The sequence below is a fragment of the Corvus cornix genome, chromosome 5 (assembly GCF_000738735.6).
Source record: "Corvus cornix cornix isolate S_Up_H32 chromosome 5, ASM73873v5, whole genome shotgun sequence".
Classification (NCBI taxonomy): domain Eukaryota; kingdom Metazoa; phylum Chordata; class Aves; order Passeriformes; family Corvidae; genus Corvus; species Corvus cornix.
Genome location: NC_046335.1, coordinates 4,885,021 through 4,905,372, shown reverse-complemented (window position 1 = coordinate 4,905,372; position 20,352 = coordinate 4,885,021). Strand labels below are relative to the sequence as shown.

The 20,352-nt window shown below is 44.1% G+C and overlaps 1 protein-coding gene across 2 annotated transcripts in view; it reads left to right on the top strand.

Annotated features, from left to right (window-relative positions):
• The window catches only part of RTN1 (reticulon 1), a 118,087-nt gene extending 103,132 nt beyond the window's left edge, over window positions 1-14,955 (top strand). For both annotated transcript variants that reach the window (XM_039552416.1, XM_010391940.4), the window contains 6 exons: window positions 10,559-10,766; window positions 11,698-11,836; window positions 12,687-12,756; window positions 13,143-13,189; window positions 13,280-13,338; window positions 14,134-14,955. In XM_039552416.1, coding sequence (XP_039408350.1) covers window positions 10,559-10,766; window positions 11,698-11,836; window positions 12,687-12,756; window positions 13,143-13,189; window positions 13,280-13,338; window positions 14,134-14,176 — 566 coding nt within the window. In that variant the 3' untranslated portion in view covers window positions 14,177-14,955. The remainder of the gene's footprint in view (window positions 1-10,558; window positions 10,767-11,697; window positions 11,837-12,686; window positions 12,757-13,142; window positions 13,190-13,279; window positions 13,339-14,133) is intronic.
• The last annotated feature ends 5,397 nt before the right edge of the window (window positions 14,956-20,352 follow it).

The window sequence follows — 20,352 nt, the reverse complement described above, 5'->3', positions numbered from 1 at the left end:
TGCTGATTCTTATGAAAATATTGATTTGCTGAGTCAGTTTGCTGAACCACCTGTTTTTAGAACCAAATGGAGTATTTCCTTTCTTTATCAGAAAAAAAAAAATTCATAAATTAAAAAAGGGGAATAACGAAGGGCATGCTGCTGTTGTTTAGTTAATAATTAATAGTAATAGTGGGGCTTCTCTCCTTTAGTGCTTTCCTTTTTGAAAGTGGGGTAGATTTGATGAAAATTGAATGACACAATGTGTCCCATGCTGATTTGAAAAAAAATCCCAGGTCTGAAAAAATCAACGCAGTTAAAATAAATCACTTGCCTCGCTTCCACCAGTATTTGCATATTTTTTTTCTTTTCCTTGGGTGGTGCTTTATGATTCCAAAGTGTTCCTGCAGAAAACATGAAATAGCCATAGAATATTATTTCTGTCATCAAAATTCTTTGATCAGTCCCAGATAAAATAGAGGAAATTTAAAATTCAGAAGAATGAAGACTAAAGATGATTCATTGATTCCTTTAATATCTATTATTCATGTTGTCTCTGTCTCAACCTGGAATATCAGTTTTGTGCAAATCTGGAGTTGTATAATTTTGCCATCTTGGTTGTCAGTGGAATTATGGTTCCTCCCTGAAAAGTCTGGAATGTGTCTGTGAGTGTAACAGATGCAGAGAGAAACCTCAGTAAATACAGAGCATATTCTTACTGAAATTGTGCAGATACAACAATGAGGTTAACAAAAGTTTTGATTACTAAACAACCAAGCCTGTAACTAACTGTATCATTGAATTGATCATGTAGTATTTGTAATTGGTGTCAAATTGGGTGGGGATCCCAAGAAGCTGCAGAGACTCTTGGTGAAGCTTTGACTTTGCCCCACTCAGTCAAGGTACTGTTACTTCCCTTGCAGTGAATCAACTGCTGCTGCTGCTGCACACATTTAGAAATACTGGTTTTTACCTGCCCATCCTGCAGGTACAGTGGGATTAGAGCAAAGGTAGATTGTGATCCAGTCCTTGGGTGGGCAGGACAGTAATTCACCCCTGCTGGGCGTCTGCTTCATTCATAACGTTAGCATGGGTGGCTTTGGGGAATTGCAGCGACTTCCACGCCCAAGTCATGTCCGCACTGGAAGGTGATGCATTTGAAGCAGGCTGGGATGGAGCCATGCATAATGCATGAGTGTGAGGAGAAATGTCCCCACCTGGGCGTGCTGGTGGCTGTGGGCCTTGGAGGAACAGCCTATGGCCAGTGGCAGCTGTGTGTGTGACACGAGTGTGTGACAGAGAGCGCAGCTTCCCGCTGGGAGCTGCTGGGCAAGGGCAGCCTTCAGCTTCAGGTGGAGGAGCAGCTCCCTGTGCCTTCCCCAGGGACTCAGCTCAGCAGAACACAGGTTCACACACTGATGGAGAGGTTTCTCTGGATTAGGAAGGACATAGAACCACAGAATATCCTGAGTTGGAAGGGACCCACTACGATCATCAGAGTCCAATTTCTTGGACACCCCAACAATCCCACCCTGAGAGCATTGTCCAAATGCTCCTTGAACTCTGTCAGGTGTGGTGCTGTGACCACTGTCCTGGGGAGCCTGTTCCAGTGTCCAACCACCCTCTGGGTGAGAACCTTTTCCTAATATCCAGCCTAAACCTCCCCTGACACAGCTCCAGCCATTCCCTCAGGTCCTGTCACTGGTCAACAGAGAGAAGAGATCAGTGCCCAAGTTTGCACCCCAGCTGGGTGGAGTTATTTGATGTCAGTACACTGGTCCTCATGAATATTCCCTTTTCCACTCTTCCTTCTACATGCCAGCTCTTGGGTGGTCATAAGTGTCAGGCTTTAACCTTCTGTGAGAGGTGTTGAAAAAGAAAAATGTAAAGATCCACAGACACGGGCCCGTGAACTGTTCATAGAAATGATCCTAAGTATTACCCACATTATAATTTGTCATGGTTTAGCCACCACTACATAATTATAACTTAATGTGGAAAAGGACTGCAGACTTCATCAAATCCATCTAGTTGACATAGCTCTGCTGGGACTGCAGTTACTGATTATCATTTTCTTGGCAGCTGTTTTCAGACAGCCAGCTTCCTTACTTGATTGGTATATCCATTGGTTTCCAAAGGGTGATGGGAAGCTGTAGCAACTGTTCATGGTGATGCTCCCCACTTTAAGACTGATAAAGAATTTCGATGGCAATAACATGGTTGCATGCTGTTAATCTGTAATCTTATTGACAGTTGTGAAGTCTAATTACAGCTTTATAATGAGAATATAACTTCAGCCAGTTGGTGCCTTCGGTGCTTTCCTGAAAATATTGTGGGCTGATCTCTCAGCTGGGGTCCACCTGATAAAGATCTGTCCCAGTATTTGGTTCTTATGTTGGATCTTGGTAGGGTTAAAACCTTGGAACCAAGTGATCACTTGCTGTAACCAATTTAGCTAATAGTTTCATAAAACTAGACCAAATTAGGGGGAATTTAATTCCTAATTTGACAGATGATTTCCTGTGAAGTTTGAAGGAAATTTGTCAAGATTATTTACCACTTTCAGATTTGCTTTCATTTTTTTTGTCACTGATACAGAAATTGTATCAATTCTTCTTCTAGCACGTTCCTGTTGATGGGAAAAAAAAAAAAAAAAAAAAAAAAAAATCTGTGCTCTGCACACCTGCTGTACCATCACAGAATCACGGAATGGTTTGGGATGGAAGGGACCCTAAAGACCATCCAGTTCCAACCCCCCTTCCATGGCCAGGGACATCTTCCACCAGAGCAGGTTGCTCAGAGCCATGTCTTTTAAGAACTGATGGACAATATTCTTTCATTGCCAGAACAAGGTGAAAATTATCCCAAAGTAAGAGTATTTTAAGGTATTCCCTGAGGATTCATTTAAACTCCATCAAGAGGGTGATGGTGGGGCAATAGCTGAAGGCAGTATTGGAGGACTGCTTTTGTTCTCATTAGGGGTCTGGAAAGTGAGTTCTGGTGAGGCTTTTTTGATATCAGAAGGGATACTTTCTCCACATCGTATTTAATTATAAATACCATAAACCTGAACCACTCATTTTGAAAATCTGCAGATTTTAAAACGTTTGGATAGAGTCTAAGAGAAAGTCCAGGTCTATTCCTTTGGTCCAAGAGTATCTTGGGAAACTCTTAACATTTCCATGGCATTATGTGCACTCAGAGACTGCATTCAAGGGCTCTGCTTGGCCTCCTTGGTTTCTGCCCACTTAAGGTGAGAGCCATAACATCCTCCACAGAAACTGGCCAAGGCAGGCAGTGATACAATTTGATGAGCAGGAGTTGTGTGTTTCTCCTGTTGCTGTGCTCAATCCTGGTCTTAAAGCATCTCTCACATGAAAATAACAACAGCATAATGATTAATAGCAGCACCAATCACATCATCATTAATAATTAGTAGTAATAAATGCTACAGTAGACTTGTGTGTGGTGTGGTTGTAGGGTTGGTTTTTTACTGGCAATCCTCTTTTACTGCCAGTCCTCTTCTGTCTACCCAAGCCTACTCTGGTGCCTCACACAAGGCAATCAATCAATACTTTTTTGCTCACGTCTTGATCTTGCAGATGTTGTAGGATATAACATGGAGGGCATGTATGTGCCAAGGTTTTCCTTTTCCCTGATCCTATTCTTGTTCCAGGTCTCCTCTCATCAGACTCTGGGGACCAAGAAGGTCTGAACTTTTAAGTTAAGTCTCGAAACAGGTGGATGATAAAGATATAAAGCTGAACTGAGGACAGGAATTTAATGGTCAGAGTGTGTACAAGAGGTAGAGGTATGGAGAAATTCCTCAAGGATGAAGATGGAGGGTCAGGAGGTACACCTCATGAAACAGCAGAGATACTCTGTCTTGGCTCTGCTGTTCATCACAGCAGTCTCCTGAAGGCACCAGACTGCTCATTAAACTGTGTATCCATCTGTATTACATTAGAATCAAATCTGTTGTGGGGAGGAGAGCAATGTCCACATTGGATCCTTCACCAGAGAGGAGAGGGAAAGCCTGTCCTGTGGTTAAAGCTGCAAACTGGGCTTGCTTTGAGTACGAGCAATATTTATTTTTACTCCAAAACCTACAGTATTGTCATATTTGTTGTCAAATACTTTTGTGACAATGCTATAAACAAGACTGTTCTTAATTTTTTTAAATTGTGTTTCCTGATATTTTCACTCCCAGAAGGTCTGAAAAATGCCTTATGAAATCATTTCTATTTATGAAGCTGTAACATTACATTGTGTACAGAAGTAAAGGCTGTGTACAGATTTTTCTCACTTCTCTTGAAAAACTATTACTAGATAGGGAGTGAAGCTGTACAACCCATTGATTTTTAGCTCCTCAGGAGGCCTGGTGGTACCTCCATGGTGGGGAGGGCAGCTTGAACACCTCCAAGGGTGTTAGTAGTGTACTAAAGAGCATACAACCTTTTATATAATCATCAAGGCCCACGGGCCTCATTTGAAGGCTGGGTACCAGGGGTTTGCTCACACTTTTTGTTCTAACTTCCATGGAAATCCTGCTTGATGCATGATCTATTTGCACAGTTGTTGCAGTAGTGGAAAAACTTGCAAAGTCAAAAGGAGAGAAGAGAGATTTTCAGAGGAGAAGCTGTGGAAGACCTGAGTTGTCCAGTCTCTGCTTGGTCTATCATTGATTTTCATACTAAAATGCTTTCTTTGAGACATGGGATGGAAAGATCCCCATTTTTCCCTCAGAAGTATTTTAGAAAACATAACCATGAAGGAGGACATTTTAGCTACAAGTTGGTTTGGATCCTCTCTTCTCCCTCTGGGATCTCTGCTCAGGAGGCTGGGCCTGCAGCTGCCATGAAGCTTCTGGGGACCATGTAAACCATCAAAGCCCAGCCCTTGTGTTTCCAGGTCCTGAGAAGAATGGATACAGGAGCATTTTTAATTAGTCTCCCTTGGCACTGCCCTTTCCAGCCCCCACATCTGTCTTAGGGCTTTTTTGGCAGCAAATACTGAGGAGCAGAAACATTTTCTGCTGCAAGCCATGGTAAGAGCTGTGAGAGCTTTCAGGCACTAGGGAGCCATTCCTTGCTGGCACAAGCACTGCCTGCTGCTACTGTTTCTTACATTTCCCAGGTTAATTTTAGCTTGCCCCATAAGCATGGGTATTTACCAGCTGTTCATATTAACAGGTGGTTTCTTGTACCATAGAGTTCACCTTTGCTAGTCTGGGAGTTGGACCCAAGTGCAGGATCCCATTAGTTTAGTCAGATGAGGTTCTGCCATAAAGTATGGCTTTAAAGCACTGTTTTGGCACCCTTGAAAAATCTTTCTACTAGAGGACTACTTGAGTAACATTTTGCAAGTTCTGCTGTGAGTTAAAAAGCACAAGCAGGCGATACTTGCAGATAAACAGCTCATCAGACACACTTCTCCAGAAAAATTCTTCAAAGGCAGTGGCAGTGACCTGCAGCACTGTTGTCTTAAAGATGGCTGGTAAGTCTTCCTTAATAAATGCAAATAATTTTGAGTCTGAGGCAGTTCTGGCAAAACCCAGAGTCCTTTTATACTTCCACAAATGACTCAGACCTCTGGTGAGTTGTACTGTAAAGAGGGCAAAGTGATGTTGCTTCCCTCCTTCCAGGAGGCTGAAGGGAGATCATGGAAAGCTACAGCTGAACAGCTTCTGCATGTTAATGGGCACGGTCAGGATTTTACAGTAGTGATTTTCAAAACAGAAGGAGCGCAACCCTCAAGTGAAGCCAAGGCTGATTTCAATGCCCAAACCCCTTTTGCAAATCCTCACTGCAAACTGGGTGGTTTGAAGTTGGCGTTTTGGCTCTTGGAAGTGGATCTTGCTCAGCCAAACAGACTGAGCCCCTGTCCAATTGCATGCACATCACACATCGACAGCCTCACGTGGCACCAGCCTCCTGCCTCATGAATATTCAGCGTGCATTGCTCAGAATTGTGCCATTGTGGTGGGGTCTGGGCGGCACCGTGCACACACACACCCCCTCCCAGTAAAACACCCAGCGCTTGCAGGACCCTGCACCACACTAGGACCTTTTATCCTTTCCCTTCTGATTGACCAAAGCACTTAATTATTATGTGGCTAATTCATGCTGTGAGGGATCCTCTGTCCTTTAATTTATCTGGGAAATGCTGTACCCACCTTAGAGCTGGGCTGGAAGCTGTCTCAGCCTGGCCAAGCGTGGGGCCAGCGTATGCTGGTGAGTGGCTCTGCAGAGGAGTATGCGTGTGAAAGCTGCAGTTCCAGCTCGGCTCCTGGCCCTGTCATCCTCATTCCCACTGTGTCCCCATGTGCTGGGGAGGCTGCTCTGAGCCTGGCTGGTTGTCTCTTCAGTATGCCAAGGAAGGGGTGCAGGCAGGAACAGGCAGCTGCCCTTCAGCAAAGGCTCAGACACTGGTTATACTTAGTGAAAGACATTAAACCCATGGGGTCAGAGAGTATTTGGGAGGAGTTATTTGGTATCTTAACCAGTTTTACATGAATGTAGGCTGAGGTGAAACTCAAGGCAGATGTATAAATGTGGTGGACAACCTCATCTTTAATTTTTGTTCCTGTTTAGAATGGAAAAGAAAGGGTGTGAGGAGGGTTGATGCAAGGCTGGATTGACCTGATGGTCAAGGAGAAAATTTCTTATTCCTTTGCCCCTTGGTCTCTATTTACAGCACCAGATACTGATGTGACAGGTATTTTGGCTCTGGTGTAAATGGTTACAGGAGAAAATGGTACTCTGAGGAAGCCAGGCAAAGGATCCCAGCTGGTGCATTCTTCACCCAGTGCACTTCTGCCTGCTTTTAAGGGAGATTTGTTTACGTAAGGAAATGTAGGACAAAAATGTGTTTGACTACTGTCTCAGTGAGGAAGCATTTCTTTACCAAGAGGGTGGTAAAACCCTGGAACAAGCTTCCAGAGAGATGGTCAGTGCCCCAAACCTGTCAGTGTTTCAGAGGCATTTGGAAAATGCCCTCAACAACATGCTTTAGCTTTTGGTCAGCCCTGAATTGGTCAGGCTGTTAAAGTAGGTGATGGTTGTAAGTGCCTCCCAACTGAAATAGTCAGTCCTGTTCTATTCTATTCTATTGTATTCTATTCTATTCTATTCTATTCTTATTCGATGCTGTTCTATGCTATGCTATGCTATGCTATGCTCTCCCATTCCATTCCATTCCATTCCAATAATGTAAAAAGCCTTTGAAGTGACTGAAGCTGCAACTGAAGGAGAAGACATGGCTGTGAAAGGTGTCGCTCAGGTGTTTTTAGCAGCATCTAAATTCATGGGGAGCTGATACAGCTCAAATCCCTGAGGCCTGTCAGCCAAATTCTCCCCAAGTCTCCACTGATTTCCAGTTCTGGATTCTCCTTCTTCCCCTTCACTGCCCAAGGAGCTGTGAGATTCACCTCCCTCCTGTATCACCTTTTGCAAAGAGGTTCAGCTGAGCCCCTTCTCCTTAAGGGAGAGGAGGAGGAATGGCTGCAGGAGCAGCAAATCCCACCCGAACAGCTTGAGAGGGCAGCAGTGCTGCAGCTCCCTATCCTTCCGAGGGAGGTGAGGAGAAGGCAGATGTGCTTCCTGCCCTTGAAAATCCTGGCAGATCTGGCAGGCCGTGGGTGGGGGGGAATGTGTTCCCAGGCTGGACCTGGGCACTGGGAGAGCCATGTAAAAGTCATTCAACTTGTATCTCCCTTTCCTATGCTGAGATTTTCCAACTAGCTGTTGGCACTTTTTTTTTCCCATGCACATGGGAATATTTGCCTCAGGTCTAAAAGATACAGGATCCCTCTCATCAAGGTCTCCTTTGGCTGCAGAAAGAGGCCAGATGCTTTTCATCTCCTCCCTTGTGCATGCATGTCCCCAGAACTGTGTCACTTGGCCTCTGTCCATCTCTCTCTGATCCTTTCCTTACCTGATACAGCTGAGTAAATATCCCAGCCATTGCATGGCAGGAACAGACAGCTTTCAGGATATACACATACCTGGTCTAGTCTCTCTTGAGTAACTCAGCACCTTCCCGTTTGAGGGGACTGAGAAAATGCAGTTTGGCATCTCTCTGCATGAGAATGCAGCCCACTGCCAGTCTGCAGGAGTATGGGTTGGAAGATCATTGAAAGAAAAAGGCTTAGTTGCTCGTTTTGGATCTTATAATTAATTGGGATTGACTCAGGGAAGTCTGTTGGAGTCAGGTTTGTATTTTTTGGCTCAGCTCTCATTTGTTTGCCTCTCTACTGCCCGTGTCCCAGGGAGTGTTTTCCCCTGCTATGTGTCCTTTTTCTGTCATCAGCAGATGATGTGCCACATACACCAGCTCACCTGGGCTTATTTAATTTAATGTTGAGGGTTTGTGTGATGGAAAACTTAAGTAACTTAAAGTCAGATTTGCATAAATTTCCAGTACTGTCCTCTGACAGAGTAATTTTTGAGCACAAAAAATATCATCTTGTGAATAATCACAGAATCATAGAATTGTTTGGGTTGGAAGAAACTTTAAAGATCATCTTGTTCCAACCCTCCTGCCATGGGCAGGGACAACTTCTACTTGTGCCAAGCCCCATCCAACCTGGTCTTGAACACTTCCAGGGATGGGGCAGCCACAGCTTCTGTGGGGAACCTGTACCAAGGCCTCACCACCTTCACAGAAAATATAATACCTCCTGTCCAAATGCTGGTGAAAGCACCCATTTGTGTGCTGCAGGATTTTGCAGCACCTTTACTGAAAAAGAATATGAAAAACAGCCAAACCTGCACGCTTGTGTTCTGGATGCCATTTTGTAAGGACGGTTTGCCAGGATGGAGCCTCAGCACTGTGAGCAATCTGTGGAGCTCCAGCTGGGTCCTGCAGTACAGCTGTGTCTGCTGCTAAACCTCCTCATACAGGTGCTCTGAGGATGCTGTAACTGCATTTTGGAGCATTCCCCACTCCCTGTGCCAGGGTTTCTGCGGGAAGCAGACATGGGCGTGTATCTGTAAGAGACTGGTCCCTGTTTTGTGGAGTCAGCACCCAGGATCCCAAAACAGGCACCAAGGTGCCTTGTCCCACGGCTTCCATGCAGCCCATAGGATCCAGTCATGTGTGCTCATGATCACAGGTCTGGTGCTGAATGCTTAAAAATAGCAAAAGGTTATTATAGAGTGTATATTAATGGAGAATGTAATTGGGTGTGAATGGTGCACAAAGAGAAGAGAGCTCAGTAATACAACACCAATTTTTGCATTCAAGCCCATCACTGTAAAGCCAGGCTAATACGTATAACAGTAATGAGTAATGTAACTCATTGACTCAAGGCAAACATGCCGTGGTGACTCACAATTTTTGGAGATTAGATGATAAGGACTAGGAGGCTGGATTAATTTTGTTTCTTTTTGTATTGGTGACTTCTTTTTTTTTTTTTTTCCTGACAGATTGCAGTTTTCCTGAATTTACTCTTTGTTCAGAATGATTTGACAAGTGGCATCTCTCAAATCTGTTTGGCTGGTGGTGTGTTCAAGCTGTTCTTGAGGACTTGTGCAGTGTGCGAAATTAAAGCTGTTTTGTTTAGATTGTCATGAGCATGTTCTCTGGCTGGATGAAGAGTCCTCTCAGAAACAGGTTGTGGGTGTAAACAGATTAAATTCACCTTTATGGACTGGATATTCCACAATCCTTTCATTAAATTTTGCTTTTTAGTGGCTGTCTCTGATGCTAAAATCTTTTGCTGGAGAGGCTGAAAAAAACTATACAAAGTAGGTGAAAAACACTGTAAAAACTAACTGCTTAACAAATCTAAAAATGCACAAGTTGAAAAGGGTCTTATGCACTTGTTTTGTTCTAACCAGCACCTCCTGTGGACGGGGGAAGTTATATAACAAGCAGAAAGCTTTTTTTTTTTTTTTCTTTTTAGTATTTCTGAGATGGTGGGATTGAGTAGCAAAAGAGATTTATTCTGTATTTGAAGGCCTTACCTGAAAAATGGTTTCCTACTCATGGAACTGTTAAGCAGTGGTAAAGCCAGGAGTCTCTTCCTTTCTCAAAACTAATGAAATAACAAAATTGAATTGTCAGAACTTTGAATGGGAAAGTGGTTTATAGTGGCTAGCCCCAAACTTTCTCACTCATTTATCAACAGCCGAAACTGGAAAACCCTTTGATCAAGCATTTGGCATTTGAACTCGTGAAAAAAGAAATAAAAATTTGGAATTTTCAGATTGAGTAAATGAGAGGAAGGTTGAAATCTTCCATAAAGCCTTAGCAACAACACAAGCCCCAGTTTGCACTTGCCTTGCTGCTGCAAGAGACCCACCCACCGTGCTGTGGTTGGAGATATTCATCCATCTTATCTAACCCAGGCACAGGCACAAGGAAAACAAGGATTTCAAGTAGGTCATTGGTTGTAATTTCCTCAGCACGTCACTCAAGTCCCTTCCACCGCTCCTGCTGAGGAGCTTCTGTTGATGCTGCTGTGAGCAGGAGCATCACTGCTCCCCTCACCCTCCTGCAAGCGCTCCGAGGGTCCCAGTGGCCACGGTGGCCACCCTCGATAGCCACCTTTAACAATTTGGTCTTCTCCCCCCAGCTATCGACCTGTTGTACTGGCGTGACATCAAGCAGACAGGGATTGTGTTCGGCAGCCTCCTGTTGCTGCTCTTCTCCCTGACCCAGTTCAGCGTCGTCAGCGTCGTGGCCTACCTGGCCCTGGCCGGCCTCTCGGCCACCATCAGCTTCAGAATCTACAAATCGGTCCTACAGGCCGTGCAGAAGACGGACGAGGGCCACCCCTTCAAGTGAGTGGCTTTGTAGTGATGCCCAAGTGCCGCTTTTGTGCTGGATGAAATTCTCTTCTCGCTCAGAAAGCGGGAAATAATAATGTTTTCTGTTCCACAGCATCTCAAAAATTGTAAGGCTCTATTGGCTTAGATCCTGGAGAGAAAAAGAAAAACAGAACGCCACAAAAATCATCGTCCTCTAAGACATGGGGGTTTTTTTCTCAAAAAGATGCAGGAAATTTTAAGCAAACGGAGAAAAAGAGTTTCATTAGAGCTAGTGATAATACAGCTTACCTGCAAGCAAAAAGAGCATTGTTTCTGGGCACAATCTCTTGGGCATAGAAGGAAAATACCTCTATCTTTTCTCCAGCAACCCAATATCTAAATGATGGTGCCAGTGTCTCCCCACTCTCTACGAGGTCTGGGGGGTTTGCTCCATGAGAACAGTGATCCTTGCCCCTCTGATGTGCCAAAAAGTTGGTAAACCAGGTCATGGAACTGGTGTGGTTTGCAAACACACACAGACACAGAGAAGAAGAGCCTTGTTGAGGTGCTGCTCCTTCTGCTTCACTTGGGTCAGTTCTGAGCTGCAACTCAGTATGGGGGAGTAACTCAGAGAACAGCAGAGAAATTTGTGGGGAAATCTCCCAGGTCAGATTTGTATCCCTCTTTGGGTGAGGAAAAGAGAGAAATCCCATCAAGACCAGGCTCTCTGTGGGAAGAGGGGGAGGCTGGAGGCAAACAGCTCCAGCTCAGCAATCACCCAGGGAGATGGATCATGCAAGGTGAGGAGGGTGTGCTGGTGGCCCTGTGCCTGCAGGGAGGGGAACAAGTTGCTCCAGCACACAGAAATGAGGTCTGTGAAGGAGGGAAGGATGGGGTGGATGGCTACGAGCATGAACAGCAGGGGAAACTTCCTGGATTTGTAACGGGACTGTGTTTCTGGCAGAGCCTACTTGGAGATGGAGATGAATCTTTCACAGGACCAGATCCAGAAATACACAGATTGTCTCCAGCTATACGTCAACAGCACAGTCAAAGAGCTGAGGAGACTCTTTCTCGTTCAGGACCTCGTGGATTCTTTAAAAGTAAGATTGCTTTAAATATTTTTAACCCCTCTCTAGAGAATCAATCTACATTTCAAAGAGCTGCTTCCCATGTTGACAGGGTTGTCATGAAACCTAGTTTTGTGTAGTTCTAAATATGAAAGTTGTTCTGCTTTTTGATTTTAAAACTGCTTGTTTCCAGCACTTTAGAGGTTTGGCACTCTGCATTTGAATGTATTGATAGGTAATAAGATAAATTTGCAGAACCAGCTTAGCTCCATGTCAGTTCTAGAAGCATCCCTGCATTATGCTTTCTATTGCTTTGCTATAAATAATATTCCCCTCTGTTAATCTTGATTTCCTCTACTGGTGGCATTTCCTGCTATGGATGAGGGTCTTTTTTCACTCCCTGCTGAAATAATTATTGATTTTTAGCCTTACACTGAAGCAGGTGTCCTTTAGAGCAAAGAGAAGATCATTAGGAGGGCACACATGGGTTAGGCTCCTAAATTAGTAAAGAATTTTAGGAAAAGGTACACATCTCTCAGCCTCAAGTGGGATTATCAGTTCAGGGCTCTGGTTAACCTGTTTGGGATGACCTCTGCCATCATAAAAATTGGATGCAGAGATCTGCCTATACCATTCTGAATGCAGAGTCCTATAAGGCTGCAATTTAAGCTCTAAATAGACGTGAAAGCTCAGCTGAGAGGGCAAGAAGCAGAATGGAGAATAGGGTTTATACACCTAGAAAAACTACCTAGTTCCTAATGTGCCTTACTTAACCACTCCCACATTAAAAAAGGCTAATGTGCTGTTACGTTAGCTAGTTAAGCAAACTAATTTCTTCTTATGCTGACACTGGAGGTGATGTAATGATCAATTTTTAATTTAGTTTGCAGTACTAATGTGGCTGCTGACTTACGTGGGAGCCCTCTTCAATGGCCTGACTCTTCTGATAATGGGTAAAAATCAACATTTCTTTTAAAAATCTATTTTTAACTTGAAGTCCCCCTCAATTTTGACTTAGACAAAACAGGTTATCCCTGGCATGCCTTCCCCTCAGCTAAACCACCACCATTTATTTCCCTTCCCAGTAAATATTCACTGTTCTATTACACTGTCCCTCCTGCTAGAACTACTTTGCAGTTTATGGTTTTGCAGCTCCCAGTCCCAGAGCAATGGGGAATTCCATATTTGGGAGGCTTGAGCAAAGTGCATTTTTAATGCAAAGCTCCCTGGTGGATCAGCTGACCAAGTGGCACGATAAAGTGTTTGCCACTGAAGTAGGTCTCTCCTCTGGAGGAATCTGATCTGCAGGAACATAACACTGTGCTCTTTTTGTCCTCAGCTGTGGTGTCTATGTTTACTCTCCCCGTTGTATATGACAAGTACCAGGTAGGTCTGTCTGCACGGTGCATTTGGGGTGTCTGGGTGGCTCTGCCTCATTGTTGCCTCATTGACTTGGTCTCCTCTTGCTCTTTGCAGGCACAGATTGATCAATACTTGGGGCTGGTGCGGACCCACATAAACACGGTCGTGGCAAAGTGAGTTCAGCAGCTGACTGCCCCACAGCTCCTGCTGTGAGGCTGTGGTGCCCTGGGGGTGGCTGGGACCTGGCTGGTCCTGGAGACACTGTGTCCTATCAGTGGTGTCCTCCCCAGATCCTGGACAGTGAGAGGTTGAGGGAGGGCAGATCCCTGGAGACCCTCCCAGCTGAGCGCAGACTAAGGCACTCCATCCTTCTCTCCCCTCTCCTGCCTTTTGAGGGAACCATGGACAGAGCAGCCCAATTGTGGACTGATGTCCACACTGTCCACACCTGGCCAGGACAAACAGGAAGGAATGAGTTAATTCTCTTCCCCACTGACCAATCCAAGCCTGTTTTTTTGCATTTGGGGAGTTAATAGCATTAATGACCAAAGTGGGAGTTAGAACAATGCCCTGTTACAGAAAGAAAATACCTGGAAGCACCATGATCTTTAGTGTTTCAAACCCCCATGGAACAGGCAGAAGACCTGGGTGAAATTTTGTACTGAAAATTCATTTTTTAGACTTCCTTCCTGGCTTTCTATAGACAATAGACCATGGAGAAATAATGTTGGGGGGAGAATATCACTGAACACATCCCAAGGTTACATGAACTGCCGAAAACCAGGGCTTTAAGAACACCTAGATGGGCATCGCTTCTGTTTCTCATGGCACTTTGATTCACCTGTTGAGACAACACACTGAACATGGACTAGAGACTGTCCCTGGATAAGAGTCCAAGTGGGGAACCACTGGAATGGAATAACTGCCTCACCATATAATCCTTTTTCTTTTTCTTCTTTATTTTTTAGGATTCAAGCTAAAATCCCAGGTGCTAAGAGAAAGGCAGAGTAAAGCAAACATCAAGAATTCATCTACTACAGTAGTGCATAATGGGGAAATCTGGAGTGAAAACAGCTCTGTTCTTACACTTTACTGCAAAATTATCATTCTTTTTTTTTCTTGACACCATAATCTTAGAAACATAAAACTCAGAAGCAGTGCTTTTCCCCTGCTGCTTCTGCACTTAGAATATTTGCAATCACTTGTGTCAAGCACTAAAGTATAGTAAAGAGAAAAGTGTACTAGATGTGGTTTTTTGTGTTGCTTATAAAGTGCATGATGGTGAGAGCCTAAATAATATTGACCTCTTTATTTAATTTTTTTTTTTTTTTTAGTGTTTTTTCTTCTTCTATTGGCATTGCTTCTATAACTTTTAATGTTACATGTGGCTAGGGGCTTTCCTGCTTAGCGCACTTGATGCAATAGTTAAAATTGCTTCTACGTCACTGGGTTGCTGGTTGGATTCATCTTTATTAACTATATAGAATTGTAGACTGATGTTTTAGTGTTTTCCAGCACAAATAAAATAAACAGTAATCGGTACTTATGGTAATCAGTTTTGTATAACTCAAAAAAAGATAAAAAGAAAACAAAACCCAGTACTTTTGTCGTAAAGGATTGACAGGCTGATTTACATGTATGGTAACTGGAAAGTTCCAGCATGTTCAATTTATTACGATTTGTATTACATTCTCTGTAGTTCCTAATGGACTTAATTATGGACTCTGAATATTTGCACTTATGTACTTGATACCGAATGCAGAAATAAATGTTACTAAATGTAAAAAGTTCTCCTTCTTCTCGCCACTGGGAATATCTTGACATTTGGGAACTGGACACATACTGTGCAAAAAGGAGCATTTTCCCTCTCCCCTGGACATCTGTACACACTTTGCCCTTACATAACAGTGCAGTCCAACGTGTAGTACATAACTAAGGGTATGTAGCTCATCTAATATTTTTACATCTTGATGATCTTTCTTGCAATAAAAGAAAGATCTCTGCACACAGTTTGTTTATTTTTGTTGGAGGTGTAGCAAATATCAGGTACATGAACAAATGTCTCTTCCTCCGTTTGCACACTGTGTAAACCACGAGCAGCGCAGTATGGAGGCGTCAGCACAGCACTAAGGGCTTTCCAGTTTCCTTAGCACCAAGCTGCTCTCTTACCCAAAAATTCTCTGCTCTCTGAAATCTGCTTTAAACAGAATCAATGTCAAATCCAGGGGCTGGGAGCTGAAACAAGCATTTACTCTGGTTCGTAGGTGAAGGTTTTAAAAGTTGGCATTTGGTGTTTAAGAACAATCAGAGGAGAAAAACAGCTGTTGAACATTATCCAAAGTGCTTCAAAACAAACAACTGGTTAAGTGCTTGGTTTGCCCACTTGTGGAACACACCTGTGGATTTTTTTTTTTTGTATAAAAATGTGACATCAAAATATTTTCAACCAAATTGCTGGTTTTCTCTTTTTCAGTCACAAAGATTTTATGAAGGATTTCTTTTTATACAAAGAGCTAGATTTTTAAACACTTACCCCAACTTTCTTAATTTGACATCTTTCCTTAGACTCATTCATTAATTCACCTTCATCTCAGTTCCACATGGCCATAGTGACACCTGTCCAAGGCCAGGCTGCAGTTCTCTTTGTGTCTAAATGTAAAACCCAAATGCACATAAAGAGTTGGTGGAAACATTAGTATGGCTGTGGGCTAATTAAATCTTGTGACAAGTCTCAAATATCCTTATTTTCATTTAGTATTCTTCTTTGTCATATTTAAAAATACTAGGTTGGGTTTTAAATGTCACCTGCAGCTAGACAGGAACATTTTTCCTCTATGAAAAACTGAGTGTCTTAAAAGAGCATACACTGGTTTTGATCAAATGGAGTATGTTTGTTTCAGCATGTGCAGTTTGCAGCCAGGAGTTAGAATTCAACATGAAGCCCCAGCTTTAACTGCCTTGGAGTTCCCTTTGTCTCCGAGGAAGAGTAAAGACCATACAAAGCATCCTTGAGGGTAAAGATTGACCTCCAGAATTTTTATCACTTACAAGATGAGTGTGTGGGCCCAACATATTAATTTTGAAAATGAGCCCATTTAATGTCCCATCTCCCTGCTCCCATAGATGTGTTCTTCCCTCACACCCCCAGTGCAGTAATATCCAAGACTGACCTTTTGCAATGCTGAACCCTAAGCACCATTTAAAAGCTACATCTCCTGCATATTTGGAAATAAAGCAAAACAGAACCTTCTGGAAGAGTACAGATAATTCTCAAGAGCCTAAATCAATAGATACTAAGAATCCCATTCTTGTCTCCTCCAGCACCACCCTCTCTCAAGCCCCACATCCCTCCAAATCCTCTCCTCATCACCCTGACTACTGCTGCACACATACCTCTCAAACCCACATCCTTTTCTCTTTTCTCACATCCCACCTTGCCAAACAAACTCTGCAGCTTCCTCAGAGCCACTCTGACTTTCCATATATTTGATAGTAACAGCCTACAAGTGCTCCTGAGCAGCTGGGGTGGCTTAACCTGGTGGGTGGGACCAATTGGGAAGACCACGCTGGGATGTGGGAGGAGCAGAGGGTTTCAGAAAGAGTTTGGGTTGCTGATGTTGGTCATGGCCACCATCCCCTTACTGGGGAACCACACCACCACTTCCCATGATACCTTTGAACATGGAAGCTTGGAGAAAGCCAGCCTCTGCTAGTTCCTGGTCCTGCTACACGCCTTGCAATAACAGAGGCCCTGTGCATACGGGGAGTGAAGGTTTGTGACACCCTCAGAGTTCCTGGTAAGTCTCACTCATAGAGCAGCACCTTGGGGAGGGGTTGGACATCCATTTGTTTGGTTTTCAAACAAGTGTGGGGGGAAAATAAAGAACACTGATCTCTGCTTTTTAAAATACTCTAGTGTGATTACAGTAGATGGCTGAAGATACAGAATGACATACATTTGTGAGCTGTGCTCTGACATACACAGGCTGTGAAGCCCTTTTGTTTCTGATCTTCATTTGCAGTCAAAGAGCAGCGGTAGAAAAGCTTGAATAGTAAAAGCAGCAAACTTGTGGGGGTTTCTAGGCAGGTGAAACCTGAGAAGCAGCTCACTCTGCCTGGGTAAAATGCAGGGGAGGGTGTTAAACCATTCATTTCTCTTCAAAGTGTCCCTTGCCCAGTGAATGGACATCACATCACCAGTGATTCAAGGGTCAGCTTGTCCTCCTGCTTCAAAGGCTACTTTAATGAGATACGAAAGTGATGGGTGTTTTGAGGACCCAACTCACCAAGGGAGGGTGTTCAGGTGGTTGGAGTTAGGTGTGTTCCAAATATCTGGCCTAGGCTGTGCCTCTCCTCCTCATCTCTGGATAGTTTGTGGTGCTGATGTTCCCTTTCTGGAGAGGAAGCTGAGAGGTCTCCAAGGAGAATGTCACAGGCTTGTTTAGATGCAGGGACAGGTACAGGCCAGGCCTTTCCATGGCTGGGAACTGGCTGGGTAATGTAAATACAACTTTTGATCTGCTCAGTGTGGTGCTGCCTTTCAAGGAAGATAACAAGTCTACCTGCTGAGCTGACCTTTGAAAGCCAGCCCAAATGACTGTGTTAATTTGATCTGAAAATAGTTTAACTCTGACTTGGGGGTATGAAATCAGGAGTGGCATGCTGGCAAGAGACAAAACTTTGCCAGAACATCTACATGTGTCTTTTTTCATCCTCTATGACTTTAAAATATCTTCTCCATGCTTTCACTTGTACCTTCCAGAAACTTTATAACCCTGCTCCTAAACTGCTGCCTGTTAAGTAGAGGCTCAATGGTTACTTAAGAGTTCTGTCAGAGATTTATGTCACTTAAATGTCTGTCCCTGTACCTTGAAATGATTACTGCATTGTAATTTCATGTGAAATGTGAATATTCTCTAAGGTCACTGGTTTTGATTCCCTGGTTCTTGGTGCTTCAGCAGCATTCCACTCATCTACACACTGTGTTTGCCTCTGTTGCTGATCTCTTTTATGCTCCCGCTCTTTAATATTTATCTAGTGAGAGTAGGATCATAAAGCACATGAGTGTCAGGAAAGCCCTGGAATTGGGAGGAGATAAGAATGTTATAATATTCTGTGAGCAGCTAATCCATTTAAAGAGAATCTGTCTGCTCCCCCACAGCTTTTGTGCTCTCCCTGCTTGCTTTCAGATGGCAGCTGGCTCCCATCCCTGTCCTGGTGGGTTACAAGTCAGTCAGCTGTGAGCTTACCAGCCTTTCCTTCTCCATATGGGCCCAGGGAAATATGTGGCAAGCCTGTGTGTTTGCCCAGTGCAACTTTGAGAAGACCAAGAGTGATGTATTTCTTCCTGACTCCTCTTAATATATTCTTTTCTTAGGCACAGGATTAAAAGATGCTCCATCAGGGAGTGTGCATGTGGGTTTCCTGGGATCAAAAACGAGTGGAATGAGGCTGCTGGCATGAGGGAGCCTGGTAAGACTGGCTGGCACATGAAGCACTGCAGGACATATGGTATTTGGGTCAGGGTGAGATATGTCCACTGGTAAGAGTCAAAAGCTGCAGTGCCTGAAGCAGAAGGAGGAGTGGGCTCTGCTCATTGCTGCCAGGTTTCCGTGGTGCTCAGCACCTGTACAGGAGAGAGTGGCAGAGCCCTGCTCTCTGACACAACTGAGGAAAGATATTGATAGAGGGGGACCCTTCTCCACAGGTGCACAGGGAAATGGGAGTGGATTCTAAGCAGGCAAGTGGGCTTGACCTTCTTTCATTTATCTGAACTGCTCATTTCCTTGTCTTTGGTTTCTGCTCACAAGGGAACAGCCACATCACTGTGTGCTGGAGCTCTCCTCTGATCAGCATCTGATTCAAGTGACTGCCAGTTCTGCAGCTCCCCTAGAAAGAGTTCTAAATCTACAAGTATGCCAGATTTGTAATCTGGGGACACCACTGTGTGTGTGCAAGGCAGGGTAGTTACCTGTGCAGTTGCTGTTCTGTCCAGCATTCCGGCAATCCCTCTGTGACTGGGACATGCTCATCTCTGCCTTGTCCCTGTTCTCTTGTTCCCTTTCACTCCTGCTGCCTCAGCCAAACCACTGGGAGATGCTGCAGGGACCAGGGTCAGGATCAGAGGATGGATAGAGCTGCAGGAGGTGTCTGTCTAAGAAAACCAAAAGACCAAGTACACCTGTGCTGACATGCTTTCATTCCTTTTCCCTCCTGTCTGCCCCTCCACCAGCAAGTCAGACTCATTTCACTTGTTCGTTGAATATTAAAGAGGTTCAGCCTCAAGGTTGCAGTTTATGCCTCCTCATGAGTCCTTTTGTTTTAGCTGAAAAAATATTTCAGTCCAGCAGAGCTAATTGTCATTCACAGTAAGGTCCCTCTGCACACATTTCCCTTTATGAGGGAGTTGTAAAGAGGATTTAGTTACATTTTTACTTCTTTTGCATAGCAATCTAATTTAGGAACAGTGATATAAAGTACCCCAGACCAGTCTAAAAATCACAGAATTATAGAATCACAGAACAGTTTGGGCTGGAAGGAACCTTAAACCTTATCTAGTTTCAACCCCCTGCCATGGGCAGCGAATTCTTCCACTAGGCCAGGTTGCTCCAAGCCCCATCCAAGCTGGCCTGGAACACTGCCAGGGATGGGGCAGCCACAGCTTCTGTGGGCAGTGTGGGCCAGGGCCTCACCACCCTCACAGGGAAGAATTTCTTCCCAATATCCCATCTAACCCTGCCCTCTGGCTGTGGGAAGCCATTCCCTGTGTCCTGTCCCTCCATCCCTTGTCCAAAGTCTCTCTCCAGCTCTCCTGGAGTTCCTTTAGGTTCTGGAAGGAGTTCTAAGGTCTCTGTGGAGCCCTCTCTTTTCCAGGCTGAACAACCCCAGCTCTCTCAGCCTTTTCTCACAGCAAAGGTGCTCTGACCCTCAAAACATCTTTGTGGCCTCCTCTGGACTCACTGAAACAGGTCTGTGATCTACAGTATCATCAAAAATTGCTATCCTATTTTATAGATGTGCCAAAACCAAACAAAGAAAAAAAAGATACATAACATCCAGGCAGTGGAGTGACTTCAATAGCAGATGTCTTTACACAAAATATTCTTCATTTGCCAAGTTAGACATGAGGTCTAATTTCATTTCTCCTAATTCCACAGATGCTTGCGTGGAGAAACCAGCATCCACAC